This window comes from Hakea prostrata, chromosome 7, assembly GCF_041222555.1.
Source record: "Hakea prostrata isolate BN-2017 chromosome 7, UWA_Hpros_2, whole genome shotgun sequence".
Classification (NCBI taxonomy): domain Eukaryota; kingdom Viridiplantae; phylum Streptophyta; class Magnoliopsida; order Proteales; family Proteaceae; genus Hakea; species Hakea prostrata.
In genome coordinates, this window is record NC_142606.1 from 58306940 (window position 1) to 58321056 (window position 14117).

A 14117-nucleotide genomic window follows, 5' to 3' on the forward strand; every position below is an offset into this window, starting at 1 on the left:
GAATGAATTCAACAACATACTTTGTCAATTGGAAAGTGTAGAAGAAAAGATAAAAAATGAAGACAAAGTAGTGATTTTACTTTGCACTCTACCAGAATCTTATGATCATTTGGTAACGACCCTAAGTTGTAGTAATGGGGATTCTCTTCACTTTGATTCGTTTTATAGTACATTACTTGTCGAGAAACTCCGAAAAAAGGCTTTTTCAAGAAGTTGATGGCATAAGATGATGGAAATGTACTTGCCAATACCTCATAAGGATGGTAAGTAATCATGTACAAATGCAATGTTTCCAATGGCTTGGAAGGTTCTCCACACCTTTTCTAGACCTGAGACAAAATGCCCTTTTTTATGTCATGAAATAGGGATTGTCGGGCTAAGGTACATAAGCTGTAAATATGGCATGAAGTTGCTTTATTATCCATGCTTCTTGTATTTGTACTAGGGAATATGGAATGTGATGTGTTAATTCTCCTTTTACTCTACCAAGTTGAATATTGTTAGTATGTATCTGGTAACGTTTCCGTTCTGAGAGACTAGTTCTTACACAAAACCATTTTTTTATGTTTCTGTGCTAACAGTCTTTGGTTGAAATGGGCATCTGATAAATCCATTTTGGAGATATTTCCATAACACTATTAGAATAAGTTGGTGTTTGTTAAATTCGTTCTAAGGTTTCAATGGGGACCAATTTTATCACTTCCGTTTCTGTTCTTTGATAAAAACATCTTTTTGACGTTTTGCAAAAAGAGTTCTTCAGACCACTTTTCTAACCGGTCCATTCTTAAATAACAGAAGAACGAACCATTTAACAAATGTATGTAACCCGTTCTTCCGTTCCCAAAGAATAGAACAACGCCAAAAACATTTTTTAAGAACTTTACCAAACATGTTTATGTCATTCATAAAATTGGGATTATCTTACATCTTTTACATATTTTTCGAGCAATGAACATTTCAAGACCCTTAGTAAAGTAATGAGCTTTATTGGATCATAATTATTATGTATGGTTCCTGATACGGAAGTTTCATATCCAACCGGGTCAGACCCGGACAGATCTACACATCCGGTCGGCCACCTCCTGGTACCGGTTTCCTAGCCCATCGGGGGATACCCGATTGGGGCTTCACATCCAATCGGGATCATAACCGACTGAATTGATCGAGACATGATGAACGTACGACTAATATAGCAACCTTCCTCTATTAAGAAAGTCAACTCCGTCGATGATTGCATGGGACTTATAGCAGGAAGGCGTGATCTCAGGAGATATGATAGCCCTTGTCGGATAGACTTACCGAATGCATATAAGGTAACATAATCAGTATAAGAGAAGGGACACACCTCTCTGGTAAGCATCCAATACACTCTGAGTATAATCTTGTGTAGCTTTTGCACGAGACCTCACTCTATTCGTCATTTGACTTTGCCATCGGAGGCGGCTACCCGGCATACAAACCGGCCCGCATCTGACCTTTCTTGCAGGGCTCATCGTCCCGGATAATAGAGGAGGTTTAGTTGGATCCAGAAGTATAATTGATACGCATCAATTTGGTGCCGTCTGTGGGAACGGCAAAATCCTGAAGTCATGGAAAGACGAGTTAACGGCGTTCCCGACAGGAAAACACCGGGGATGATCAAACAATCCTCGAGGAGGGGGTTGACCCTTCAACCCGAGTGGAGCAAGAGCCACTCCAGGACAACCTGGTTCTCGAGGACCCAAACGGTGAAGGAACATCCAAGGGTCGTCAAGGCCATGCTACTGTAGTGGATGTAGACGAAATCAGAAAAGGCATACTCGAGATGCAGGGAGTATTGTGTAACTTGGTCCATCAAATTGGGGTTGAGCAGGGACCAAGGCGCAATACTCAGGCGAGAAGGTTACTGAAAGCCTTTCAAACAGTAAGAGGCTCCCGACAAGCAAGGCGTATCCCGAGAGGAAAGCAAACCCGGGAGCAAAGGGAAACTCATCCTGACCGGGACAAACGCCAAACAACTCCCAACGGAACAAGAATCAGTGCCTTAGATCGTATTTCGGTACCACCTAAGACAGGATCCTTGCCCCAAAGGAGTCGTTGGGAAGAGATCGAAGACCAAGGAGAAAGCCAGCCTCAGCCTTCCCGTTCGAGAGTGTTTGCAATCCCGGGCACATTCCCGAAGAGAGGAGGCGGCTACTCACCATCGGAGGGAGGAGCCTGTTGAATCTGATGAGGATAGAGCAAGGCAAAATCGGCTCCGAAGGCGAGTAGCGGAGGTCGAGCGAAAACTGAAGGATCGAGACCACGATGAGGATTTGGACGTGGTTGATCGAGAGCCTTTCTCGGATGAGATCATGAACATGCCTCTTCCATAAAATTTCATCATGCCTACATTCACCCCGTTCGAGGGAAAGACGAACCCGAAGGAGCATATAAGTTACTTCAAGTCAGTAATGACTGTGCTTGGTTGGGAGGACGAATTGCTCTGCAGAACGTTCCCGGCTTCACTCAAAGGATCTGCCATTAAGTGGTTCAGTAACTTGCAACCAGGGTCCATTAACAACTTCAAGGAGCTCACTCGGAAGTTCATAGCTCGATTCCAAAGCTCAATCGGGAGTAAGAAGACATCTGATGGCCTTTTTGCCATACGGCAAGGAAGAAGCGAGTCTATTCGGGATTATCTGAAACGATTCAATGAAGTTGCCATTGAGATTGAAGATCTTGATGATCAAGTGGCATACAGTGCACTTTGGAGCGGCATCACTCATCAAAGACTTCTAGAAGTCTTGTTAACAGATAAACCCAAAACGTACGGGACACTGTTACGTAAATGCTAGAAGCAAGCCAGCGTTTATGAAGTTATAAACGCTCGAGTTAAGGCCGATCGGTACATAAGATCGGATCGGGATGCAGATAAGAGTTCCTCGAATGATAGGAATCAGGGATCGAAAAGCAAGTGGAAACGTGATCAGGTTCGAGTGAATCACACTCCCCTCAATGCAAAGCCATCAGAGATTCTAATGAATATTCGGGACAAGAAATCCTTAAGGTGGCCCAGGAAATTATGTTCACTACCGGAGGATTGGGATATGACAAAATTTTGTCGTTTTCATAAAGATTACGGCCACCACATGGATAGTTGCAGAATTCTGAAATCAAAAATCGAAAAACTGATCCAGCAAGGGAAACTTGGTCAATATGTAAGAGAATCGGGAAAGTCCCGTGCTGATTCATTGGAATCAAAAAAGAGAGCCCGATCTCCAAGCCCGAGAGAAGCCGTTAAAAAGGCAGACAAGGGAAAGGAGAAAGAAGATCGGGAAGAAACACCAGTTTACGTGATCATGGGAGGCCCAACCATTGAATCAATATGTAAGGCGAAGCAAAAGGCCCGATTCGTGGGAGCTGTCCACTTACCCAAAAAGAGAGCAAATCGAGCATGCACGGAACCAATAACATTTACAGACGAGGATTTGAATGGGGTTGTAGCACCGCATGATGATGCGATAATCATCAAAGTCAAAATAGCTAATAGGTTCACCGAGTTCGGTTGATACTTGGGTCATCTGTTGACCTGATCTCGTATGAGGCTTTCAAAAGACTAAAATTGGCTGATGATTTACTAACCCCTTCATCAACTCCTTTATATGGTTTTGCAGGATCCTTAGCAGTAGCCGAAGGAACGATTTATTTGGATCTCAACATTGGGAAGTCACCTCGGGACACGCTAGTCCGAGTCAACTTTATGGTTGTAAAAGACTTGTCAGCATACAATGTGATCTTGGGATGACCAACACTCAATGCACTTGACATAGTTGTATCCCCTAGGCACATGAAGCTGAAATTCCCGATTGACGCAGGGGTTGGCGAATGTTGCTCGGATCAATCAACCTCCCGACAATGCTACACCAACTACCTAAAGGAAAAACGGAGACCTGAGAGTTCGGGAACGGCTCTGACCATTGAAGTTCGAGATGACTGGGACGAAGAAAACATGCAAAGAGCAGAACCAGTAGAAAATTGGAAAGAATACAACTCAGTCGGTCTCTTCCCGAGAGAGGACGTTCATAGGTTTGGAGCAACCGGACGACTTCAAAAAGGAGCTTACTCAGTTCCTATACGATAATGCGGATATTCTCACATGGTCAACAAGCAACATGCCGGGATAGACAGGAGGGTAGCAGAACATAAGCTTTGGATCCAGAAGGATGCTACCCCGGTCATCCAAAGGCGAAGAAACTTCGCAATAGAAAAGCATGAAGCAATCAGAGTCGAGGTGAAAAAATTGGAGAAATCGGGTTTCATAGAACCGATTGAATGTCCGACCTAGCTGGCCAATGTAGTGATGGTCAAAAAGGCGAATGGGAAGTGGAGAATGTGTACCGATTACACGGACTTAAATAAAGCTTGCCCGAAGGATTGTTACCCCCTTCCGAGGATTGACCTCTTGATTGATGCGACTGCTGGGCATGAAGTACTTAGTTTTATGGACGCCTATTTGGGATACAACCAGATCTTGATGAGTCGAGATGATGAGGAGCATACATCATTCATGACAGATCGGGAAAGCTACTACTACCGAGTGATGCCCTTTGGTTTAAAAAATGCAGGAGCCACCTATCAGAGAGTTGTCAACAAAATTTTCCAATAGCAGATCGGGAAAAACATGGAAGTTTACGTTGATGACATGCTCGTGAAGAGTTTGGTTCAGGCAAGACATTTGGCAGACCTAGAAGAAACATTTGACGTACTAAAAACATACCCAATGCATCTGAACCCTGAGAAATGTGCCTTTGGAGTCTCATCAGGGAAGTTCCTCGGGTTCATGGTTTCCCAAAGGGGAATAGAGGCCAACCCGGAGAAGATCCGGGCACTGATCGAGATGACACCGCCTGTCACAATAAAGGAGATCCAGTGCTTGACAGGAAGGGTAGCCGCATTGAACCGGTTTATCTCCCTATCCGGAGAAAAATGCAATTCTTTTTTCAAAGCATTGAAGACTACATCAAGTTCGGGAATGATCACTTGGACGGAGGAATGCCAGCAGGCATTTGAACAATTGAAAATATCACTCGGGACGACACCTGTCTTGGCCCGACCCATAGTTGGAGAAACTCTCACAGTTTATCTTGCTATTTCACTAACTACAATTAGTGTTGTACTGGGTGAAAGGAGAAACGATCCGAACCCGGTCTACTATGTGAGTCATGTACTCATAGATGCTGAAACAAGGTACCCGGACGTTGATAAGCAGGCTTTAGCACTTCTTGTGGCATCACGAAAGCTAAGGTCTTATTTTCAAGCACACCCAATAATGGTCCCGACCAACTTCCCATTAAAGAAAATACTTCAAAGATCTGATGTAGCTGGAAGGATGGTTGGGTGGGCTGTGGAGCTTAGCGAGTACCAGATCGAGTTCAAACCGAGGACGGCCATTAAAGCTCAGGTATTGGCCGATTTCATTGTGGAAAGCACCCTACCACAAAATGAGAGTCAAGCAGCTACAACCAAAACATCAAACTTGTGGATTCTACACGTTGATGGCTCGAGTAGTGCTTCAGGATCGGGAGCAGGTTTGACAATCAATAGTCCCGAGGACTTTACAATCAGCTATGCTTTAAGATTTAATTTCCAGGCTTCAAATAATGAAGCCGAGTGGCGAGAGCACTCAGGGTTCGGGAATTAGAAGTAAGAAGTGATTTCCAACTTGTTGTCAACCAAATCAGGGGAAAGTACAATGCGAAAAACGACAGAATGGCCAAGTATTTGGCCAAGGTTGAACAGTTCCAAGTCTACTTCGATCGGGTAATTTACCGACAGATACCTAGAAAGGAGAATGAAAAGGCAGATGAACTCTCCCGGCTATCTTTAGCAAATTACAAGAATTTAGACTCGGCGGTTTATATTGAAGAGTTAAACAGCCCGAGTATACAGGAGATAGAAACTTTTGAGATTAGTAACGAACCCGACTGGACAACACCTTTGGTGCAATATATTCGGGATGATATCCTCCCGATTGATCCAAAAGAAGCCAAACGAATCAGAAACCAGGTGGCTCGGTTCACCATCATCGGGGACCAACTACACAGAAGATCATTCACTGAACCTCTCTTGAGATGTGTTGGTCCTTCCCGAGCATGCTATGCTTTAGCTGAGATTCACGAAGGCATTTGCGGCGCACACATGGGTGGAAAAACTTTGGCACAAAAGGTGTTGCGCTCGGGCATATTTTGGCCAACTGTACAAAAAGATGCTATTGAGTATGTTTGCAAATGTGAGCAATGCCAGAGGCACGCTAATGTTCCAAAGGTGCCAGCAGTTCCCATGATGCCCGTTCGCTAGCCCGACACCATTCACAATGTGGGGGATGGACCTGGTCGGGAAATTACCGAAGTCTTCAAGAAGTCGGGAGTACCTCGTGGTTGCCATAAACTACTTTACAAAATGGGTCGAGGCTGAACAAAGGTCTTCCATCATAGAAAAGCAGATGGAAAAGTTTTTCGAAGAAAAAGTCATATATAGGTTCGGGATACCTCGGATTCTGGTAACAGACAATGGAAAACAATTTGAGGGAGCATGATTCAAATCCTTTTGTAAAAGGTACGATTCGCCTCAGTTGCTTACCCTCAGAGTAATGGACAAGTAGAAGTCACCAACAGAACACTTTTAGACGGGATTAAGAAGAGACTGGAGGATAATCAGGCACAATGGGCCGAGGAGCTCCCGAGTGTTCTGTGGTCATACAGGACAACTGCGTGAACCCCGACTGGAGAAACTCCATTCTGCCTTGCATATGGGACTGAAGCCTTAGCTCCCGTAGAAGTGTTGGTTGGGTCGTTACGATACAACACTTTTGATGAAAATCAAAATGACAAGAGCCTAAGGGAAAACTTAGATCTCTTGCATAAAACCCGAATGAGGGCACAACAAAGAAATCAGTTGTACCAAAAAAGAGTAGCTCAGCACTACAACTCTCGGGTCAAAGGCCTAAGATACCGATCGGGAGATCTCGTACTAAGACGAACTGGGGCTTCTGATCCGAAGAATCAAGGAAAGTTAGCTCCAACATGGGAAGGACCTTACCTGGTAGACAAAGAAACGAGGCCGGGAGCGTACCGACTGACCGGTCATGGAACTCCACCAATCTAAGAAAGTTCTATCAATAATTATCTTTTTCAACAAAAGAAGATCCATTCGTGTCCATCCCAGTTCATTTTGCGCCTTTCTTTAAGGACTAGCACTTATTAACAAAGTTAAGATTTGGGTACGCTCGGTCTATTTGCACCTTTATTAAGGACTTGCATCTTTTTCCTAAAAGATAAAATCAATTCGGGTCCATCCCAATTTGTTATTTGCACCTTTATTAAGGACTTGCATCTTTTTCCTAAAAGATAGAATCAATTCGGGTCCATCCCGATTTGTTATTTGCACCTTTATTAAGGACTTGCATCTTTTTCCTAAAAGATAGAATCAATTTGGGTCCATCCCGATTTGTTATTTGCACCTTTATTAAGGACTTGCATCTTTCTCCTAAAAGATAGAATCAATTCAGGTCCTTCCCGATTTGTTATTTGCACCTTTATTAAGGACTTGCATCTTTTTCCTAAAAGATAGAATCAATTCGGGTCCATCCCGATTTGTTATTTTCACATTTATTAAGGACTTGCATCTTTTTCCTAAAAGATAGAATCTATTCGGACCCATCCCGATTAGTTACCTGCACCTTTATTAAGGACTAGCATCTTTCATTAAAGATAATCATCTTAGGGTCCTTCCCTATTATTCATTATTTTAACCCCGAATGATTTATAAAAGGACTTTGCACTTGACAACAAGTTACGAAGGCAATAAAAATAAGAACAATTCATTCATTCACAAAAAGGGTTACATAGTTCGGGAAGACATATCAATTGAGATACAAAAAGGCCATTAGTCGATCTTCAAGGACGGGCTTGCATGAGGGTTCTCTTCAGTGGAAAGCTCGACCAGACCTTCATTAGACACCCGAATGTCGCCAACATTATCAGTCGGGGAACCTCTAACTTCTTCCTCGGCGAAGGATTTCTCTGGCCCCTCATCTTCGGCGTCTTCCTCCAACTCCTCATCGACCTTCTCCTCCTCTACTTCTACCTCCTCTTCTCCTTTCTCCCCTTCCACTTCCTCTTCGGGAGGGGGTTGAGGAAGGGGATCAATATAGTTGATAGCATCAAGGAAGGGGAAGAGCTCAAGTTCAGGAAGACCCTCTGATCGGGGAAGATTGAGCTCATCATATATATGAGGGTCCAGAAGTTTCTCCAACTCCTTGGGACGAGGGAGCTCTGTTTGCTCCAATGTCTTCTTAAAAGTCATACGCAATCCTCTTTTGAAGGCGGGAGTGGCAATGGCCAACGATAGATTTTTAAACTCCTCGGTGGCAAAGTATCCTTCTAACACATCCCGCCTGAAGATTTGAGCCCCCGAGGACTTCAGCTCTGCTAGCTCATCCCTTAGCTACGCGCTCGCATTCTTCTCGTCCGCTAAGAGAGCCTCAGACGCTCTCAAGTCCTCGGTAACCTTCCCGAGTTTCTTCTCGAGATCACCGACTTTTCCTTTGTATTTACCTTTGCTTTTGGAAAAGTCGTCCCTCTCCTTCTTTAACTTGGCCATTTTTTCTTCGGCCTCCTTCAATTTCTTTTCCGCTTGGTCCGCCCGAGTGATTGCCCGACCACCCCGAACGTTTGATTCTCCGTGAAGCTGTTCGGCCAGCGCTAACTAATTAGCCTGGTCCCGAGCCCTGCAAAGGGACTCGAAAAAGATATGAACCGCCCCGGCCACATACCTGAAGAAGAAACGTTAGACGAAGAATAAAAAAATAAAAAAAAATAAAAACAAAGAGAGAGGGACTCGGGAGAGAGTTACCTGAATCCTTCATCAAAAAATTCCCTATTCGGGAGATTCTGCAAGCACACCCGATCTGCATCATCGGTGACCCGATTCAGCCATTGCTCGGCATATCCCGAGTCAAAGAAAACAGAGTTGAAACCGGGATCTCTGGCTGAAGTAGGAAGCGCTACTTCATGCACAGGTTCGTCAATACGAACTTTCTTTGGAGGACGAGGAAGGCCGTCCGCCTTTCATTTTTCACCTCCCGAAGAAGGGGCTTTCTTTCTGGGGCTCTTCTCAGCCCCGACTATCACAGCCGCCGCAAAGCCTGGCCCTTAGGTGCAGAAACCTTCGCCGGCGCAGAGCCTTGGGCGGGAGCCTTGGTTTTCAAAACTCCAGAGGACGAAGTCTTGGTGGTCGTTACAGGTTTTCTTCTTTGGGCCTCATCCATCTTCCCGAGGGCCATAGCCATCAGGTCCTCCTTAGAAATAGTATGGCTCACTGCAAAACAAAGAAGATATAATTAGGTCAGCACAACAAGTACAAAGGAAAAGCAATAGAAACAAAAACTTACCCGGGGAGAAACCCCATATCTGAAGAACTGACTCATACTCCATGGAATACCCATGGACTACAAACTCGTCATCATCAACCTGGTTAATGATCCCGAGATATTTTTCTTCCTCGGGATCTAGGTCGACTGGGGCATTTAAACGTTCAATGTCTTCCTTGGGCACTTCCTGGAACTAGGTAAGGAAAGGCTCGGGAGCAGGAGGTTTAAAGAAAAGGTAAAATTTCCTCCACTTCTTGGTGGTGGACGGGAGAGAATTTTTCAAAATGAAGTTTCCCTGAAAAGAAGAGGAAATTCTCTTCGAAAGAAAAAACCAACCGCCTTGGTTGTGAGGATAAAGAGAATAAAAATGATGAAATATGCCAAAGGTCGGGAAAACTCCCAAGGTATGGTAGAAGCCGACGAACCCGATCATGATTAGCCAACTATTCGGGCTCAAGTTAAACGGGCTAAGCCCGTAATGATCTAACACATCAACAAAAAGATAATGCAAAGGGAGACGCAGCCCCCTGATGAAGGCATCATAATACAAGGGATAAAATCCCCTCGGGGGACTGTTCACCCTTTGACTATCGGTTGGGAGAATAACTTGGTACCCCTCGGGTATACCAAAGATGGACTTAAACCTATCTAAGTCCTCAGCAAAGAGGGAACAAAGGTAAAACTCTGGTCCCGAGGTATTCTGAACAAAATCAACATGCCAAGGACTTAAAGGCTAGGACTGGGCCAACGCCAAGGCAGCAGGATCTAAGGTTTTGCTATCTGACTTGCGGGGAATAGCTCCCCGAAAACCACTGGGACGCTGAAAAGGCGGACGAAGTGGGGCTTTTCTACTGGATGCCCGGGACGTGGATGGAACATCCGTTCAAAGGAAAACTTGGGAAGATGAAGCTGGAGGCTCCCGAGAGGTAGCAGTGGACTCGGGTCTCAAGGCACTCGGGCCGAAGGAGTGGCCAGAATCAGAGGCAATGGCAGGATTTGAGTTTGAACCATGCTCAAGACCCTCCCGAGACTCGACGCTAGGAATGGCCTCTACTTGATCTTGAGCAGATTGAGCGGCCTGAGCCTGAGCAGCTTGTTGCTCCTTATCCTTACGAAACATCTCGTAAAGCTCATCAAGGACCTGAGGATCATCATCTTCGGTGGAGCTATGGCCAGAGCCGGATCTTTCGTCCTCCGAGGATTGCTCGTAAAGGTCTTTTAGACGCTCCCCGGTCAAGTTATACTTCTTGGTCTGGTCATTGTCACCTTCACTAGCATATCCCTCAGCCCGACAACGTTTTTCCCGATGGACGGGAACGAGAACCTTAGGTTTAAACCTAAAACCCCTCAAACTCACTTTTGGTCTCTTAACTTTATACTTCCTCGGGGCCATAAGAAAGAAAAGAGAACTTACTACTTGAAGACTTGGAAGACTTGGAGAGCTTAATCGGGAGCGTTTCTTAGTCGAGAGCAAAGGAAATTGTAAGTCGAAAGTGAAGAAGGAAGGTCTCTATTTATACTGCTGGAAGAAGCGTTACATTTCTGGATCGAACGGTTACGTCCATTGATGATCGAAGGTTCAAGAATGAAGACGGTTTGTCTCCCCAAAGCACCCATTATGAGCCTACGCATAGCCGTTTGACGTGTCATGCCTAGACTGGGTGAGGACCTCGAGGAAAGCCGTTACAAAAACGACTGGTCACTTCATTGCAGGCATTTAATGCGCCCGAAGAGGACACTTCCTAAGTCTCCCGAATAATGTGGAACAATGCTCGGGACGAGAGGTTCCTCACTCTCTCATTGGTCGGGACAAGCGACAAGTTTGTCTATGATGGACTCCTTCATTCTCCCAAGTGGGATAAAATAATGATCGGGAAAAGATGATCATAGTTAGACATTTAGGATTGCCCTCAACTCATACAAGCACAAGCAGATGTCTCCCACTCTCAACTACACATATACTCGGGATAATACCCGATTTCTACCTCAATCATGGATAGCCAGTACTCTCTCAGAAACTTGACAATCCTTGAAGGAGTATGGCACAAGACAGATTTTGAAAAATCAAGGGCCGGGAAGTTAAATACATCCGATGGCTCAACTTCCTTAGTATCCCACACATTGTGAACAACGATTGGGATAGGGGGCTTATGATACGGAAGTTTCATATCCAACCGGGTCAGACCCGGACGGGTCTACACATCCGATCGGCCACCTCCTGGTACGGGTTTCCTAGCCCATCGGGGGATACCCGATTGGGGCTTCACATCCAATCGGGATCATAATCGACTGAATTGATTAAGACATGATGAACGTACGACTAATATAGCAACCTTCCTCTATTAAGAAAGTCAACTCTGTCGACGATTGCATGGGACTAATAGCAGGAAGGCATGATCTCAAGAGATATGATAGCCCCTGTCGGATAGACTTACCAAATGCATATAATGTAACATAATAAGTATAAGAGAAGGGACACACCTCTCTAGTAAGCATCCAATACACTCTGAGTATAATCTTGTGTAGCTTTTGCACGAGACCTCACTCTATTCGTCATCTAACTTTGCCATTGGAGGCGGCTACCCGGCATACAAACAGGCCCGCATCTGACCTTTCTTGCAGGGCTCATCGTCCCGGATACGAGAGGAGGTTCAATCGGATTCAGAAGTATAATTGATACGCATCAATTCCTATTTCTTTAATTTCTCAGAATTTATATCACTATAAGAACTGAGGTTTGTTTTGAAGGAAATTTTATTAAAATCTCAAACAAAAGGAAGAAAAAATCGTCGAGGAAATAACCCAACTTTTTGTTCAATCTAGTTAAATGGAAAAACAAAAAGAACCTAGGATGGCTTGACGCCTTCATTGAACACCATTTTTATAGCTTATGTACCTTATGGTTAGCTTGTTGAGCGCATCTTCAAAAGACAATTCCTTTTTTCTCTCCATTACTCAATGAATTTCTTTTTTTATCCCCAAAATGTCCTTATTCTCCTTGATTAATTTATATATTATCATATTATGTTGTGTAAATTTTTTTTCAGTTATGATCCAATTCAAAATAACACAATCACTATTAATAGTAATATTGGATGGCGCTTGGGACAAACAAAGTAAGAAGGAAGGACAAGATTGTATTATTTGGGACTAGCATGGAGATGTTCTAGCAACAAATGTACACTTTGGTCTTAGCATGTCAGTTGCAATGGAATTAGAGGCGATAATGCACTATATCTTATTGGCACAATCACTTCACACTACCAAGCTAATTATTTTCTAAGACTGTAAAGATGCAATTGAGGCCCTCAATGGTAGGAGTCATTCCTTAGATTGAATATGTTGTTGTATTGTTCATGAAATTTTGAAGTTTAGGATTCATTTTAAATATGTGTTTTTTTACCTTAGTAGTAGGTCCAATGATGTTTATGCAGATTTTACTGTTCGTGGGGGTTTGAACCTTTAATATCTTTAGAATTTGGTGGAACTGCCCCCATATTTTATGTTAAACAATTATTTCACTGGCTCCAAGGATTTTCACCTAGAGAGCTTTATATAAACTTGATTCTGGACCCAAAAAAAATAATATTAATTGAGATTGATAAGACTCCAATGTTGTACACTATGACATTGTGGACATATATATATATAGGAACATTTTATTAAATAATTTAAGCCGTTTCATTGAATCTAATATTAAGATTCACTTTGCACAACTCAAATGAGTATCATGAAATGCTGAACTCATGATATAAACTTCATGTTAAAAATTAATGCTAGCCAACTAGTAATATTTAATATTTACATAATTTATATTCTCACTTTTGTAATCTTCTTTTGCATGATGAGTCGCATTATATGTTATGCGAATTTATGGAAAGGAAAGTTGTCTATAATTTTATTTTATAGCATGTTAAAGAACAAATATGAAAATATCAGATAAATTGATCTAATTTTGACTGATTCATTGAGAGGTGTTGGTCATTATTGAGTGACAAACACTTTGATGGTAAAACTTACTTGATGTTGTGAAGATAAAAAATAATTGTTGATGCTTACTTGTTAATGTGTTTACTTTTCCCCCTAAAGGAACATCGATCACCATTACTTTCTTGCAAAATACTAGTCAGTCCCCTAAGATATAAAATCATATAAAAATTAGCAGAATCAATTGATTTAACTTGGATTTTATACTTCCATCTAAAATGTATGGAAGCAGATGATTTTACGGTTTTGAAGTTCAATTGAATCCAATACATTCCTTATGGTTAGCTCGTTGAGTCCAACATCTTCAAAGCTAATTATTTCCTCTCAATTACTCAACAATTTCCATGTTTATTTCTTACATATCCTTTTTCAACAATGGGTAAAATGGTTTTAAAATGATGATGTCAACATTGATTTCCCTACTTGCTTTCCCATCCCCTGCCCCTATAGGTCTCGGTCCTCATAGCTAACCTGATGATAACATACTTCATGTAAAAGAGGTACTTTGCTTCAGTCTTGTGCATTAAATGCGCAAGACTATCAAGCAAAACATTTTGGTCCAAAATCTCGCTTGACCGTCATGCGCATGACTAAAGCAAAATCGATTAAAGAGTATATACTAGTTAACTAGTAATATTATAAAAATCACGCAATTCATGTTCTCACTTTTGTAGTCATCTTTTGCATAATGAGTCGTATTATAAGTCATGTGAATTTATGAAAAGAAAAATGATATGTA

General features: G+C 42.9%; 2 protein-coding genes across 2 annotated transcripts; both read left to right on the top strand.

Annotated features, from left to right (window-relative positions):
- Positions 1-2432: 2432 nt before the first annotated feature.
- Positions 2433-3530, top strand: LOC149011493 (uncharacterized). Its single transcript, XM_089162673.1, has 2 exons — positions 2433-2711; positions 2817-3530. The coding sequence occupies exons 1-2, from the start codon at positions 2433-2435 to the stop codon at positions 3528-3530; spliced, it is 993 nt and encodes a 330-aa protein (XP_089018799.1).
- A 2200-nt stretch (positions 3531-5730) lies between these two features.
- On the top strand, positions 5731-6318 carry LOC149011494 (uncharacterized). The gene has a single exon (XM_089162674.1). It carries the CDS (start codon positions 5731-5733, stop codon positions 6316-6318), a length of 588 nt encoding a protein of 195 aa, XP_089018800.1.
- The last annotated feature ends 7799 nt before the right edge of the window (positions 6319-14117 follow it).

Excerpts from the sequence above, each read along its gene's own strand:
- LOC149011493 (XM_089162673.1), top strand. The coding sequence starts at position 2,433 with ATGACTGTGCTTGGTTGGGAGGACGAATTGCTCTGCAGAACGTTCCCG. Across the intron at positions 2,712-2,816 it reads TTGAAGATCTTGATGATCAA|AAGCAAGCCAGCGTTTATGA; the intron begins GTGGCATACAGT and ends CGTAAATGCTAG.
- LOC149011494 (XM_089162674.1), top strand. The coding sequence starts at position 5,731 with ATGGCCAAGTATTTGGCCAAGGTTGAACAGTTCCAAGTCTACTTCGAT.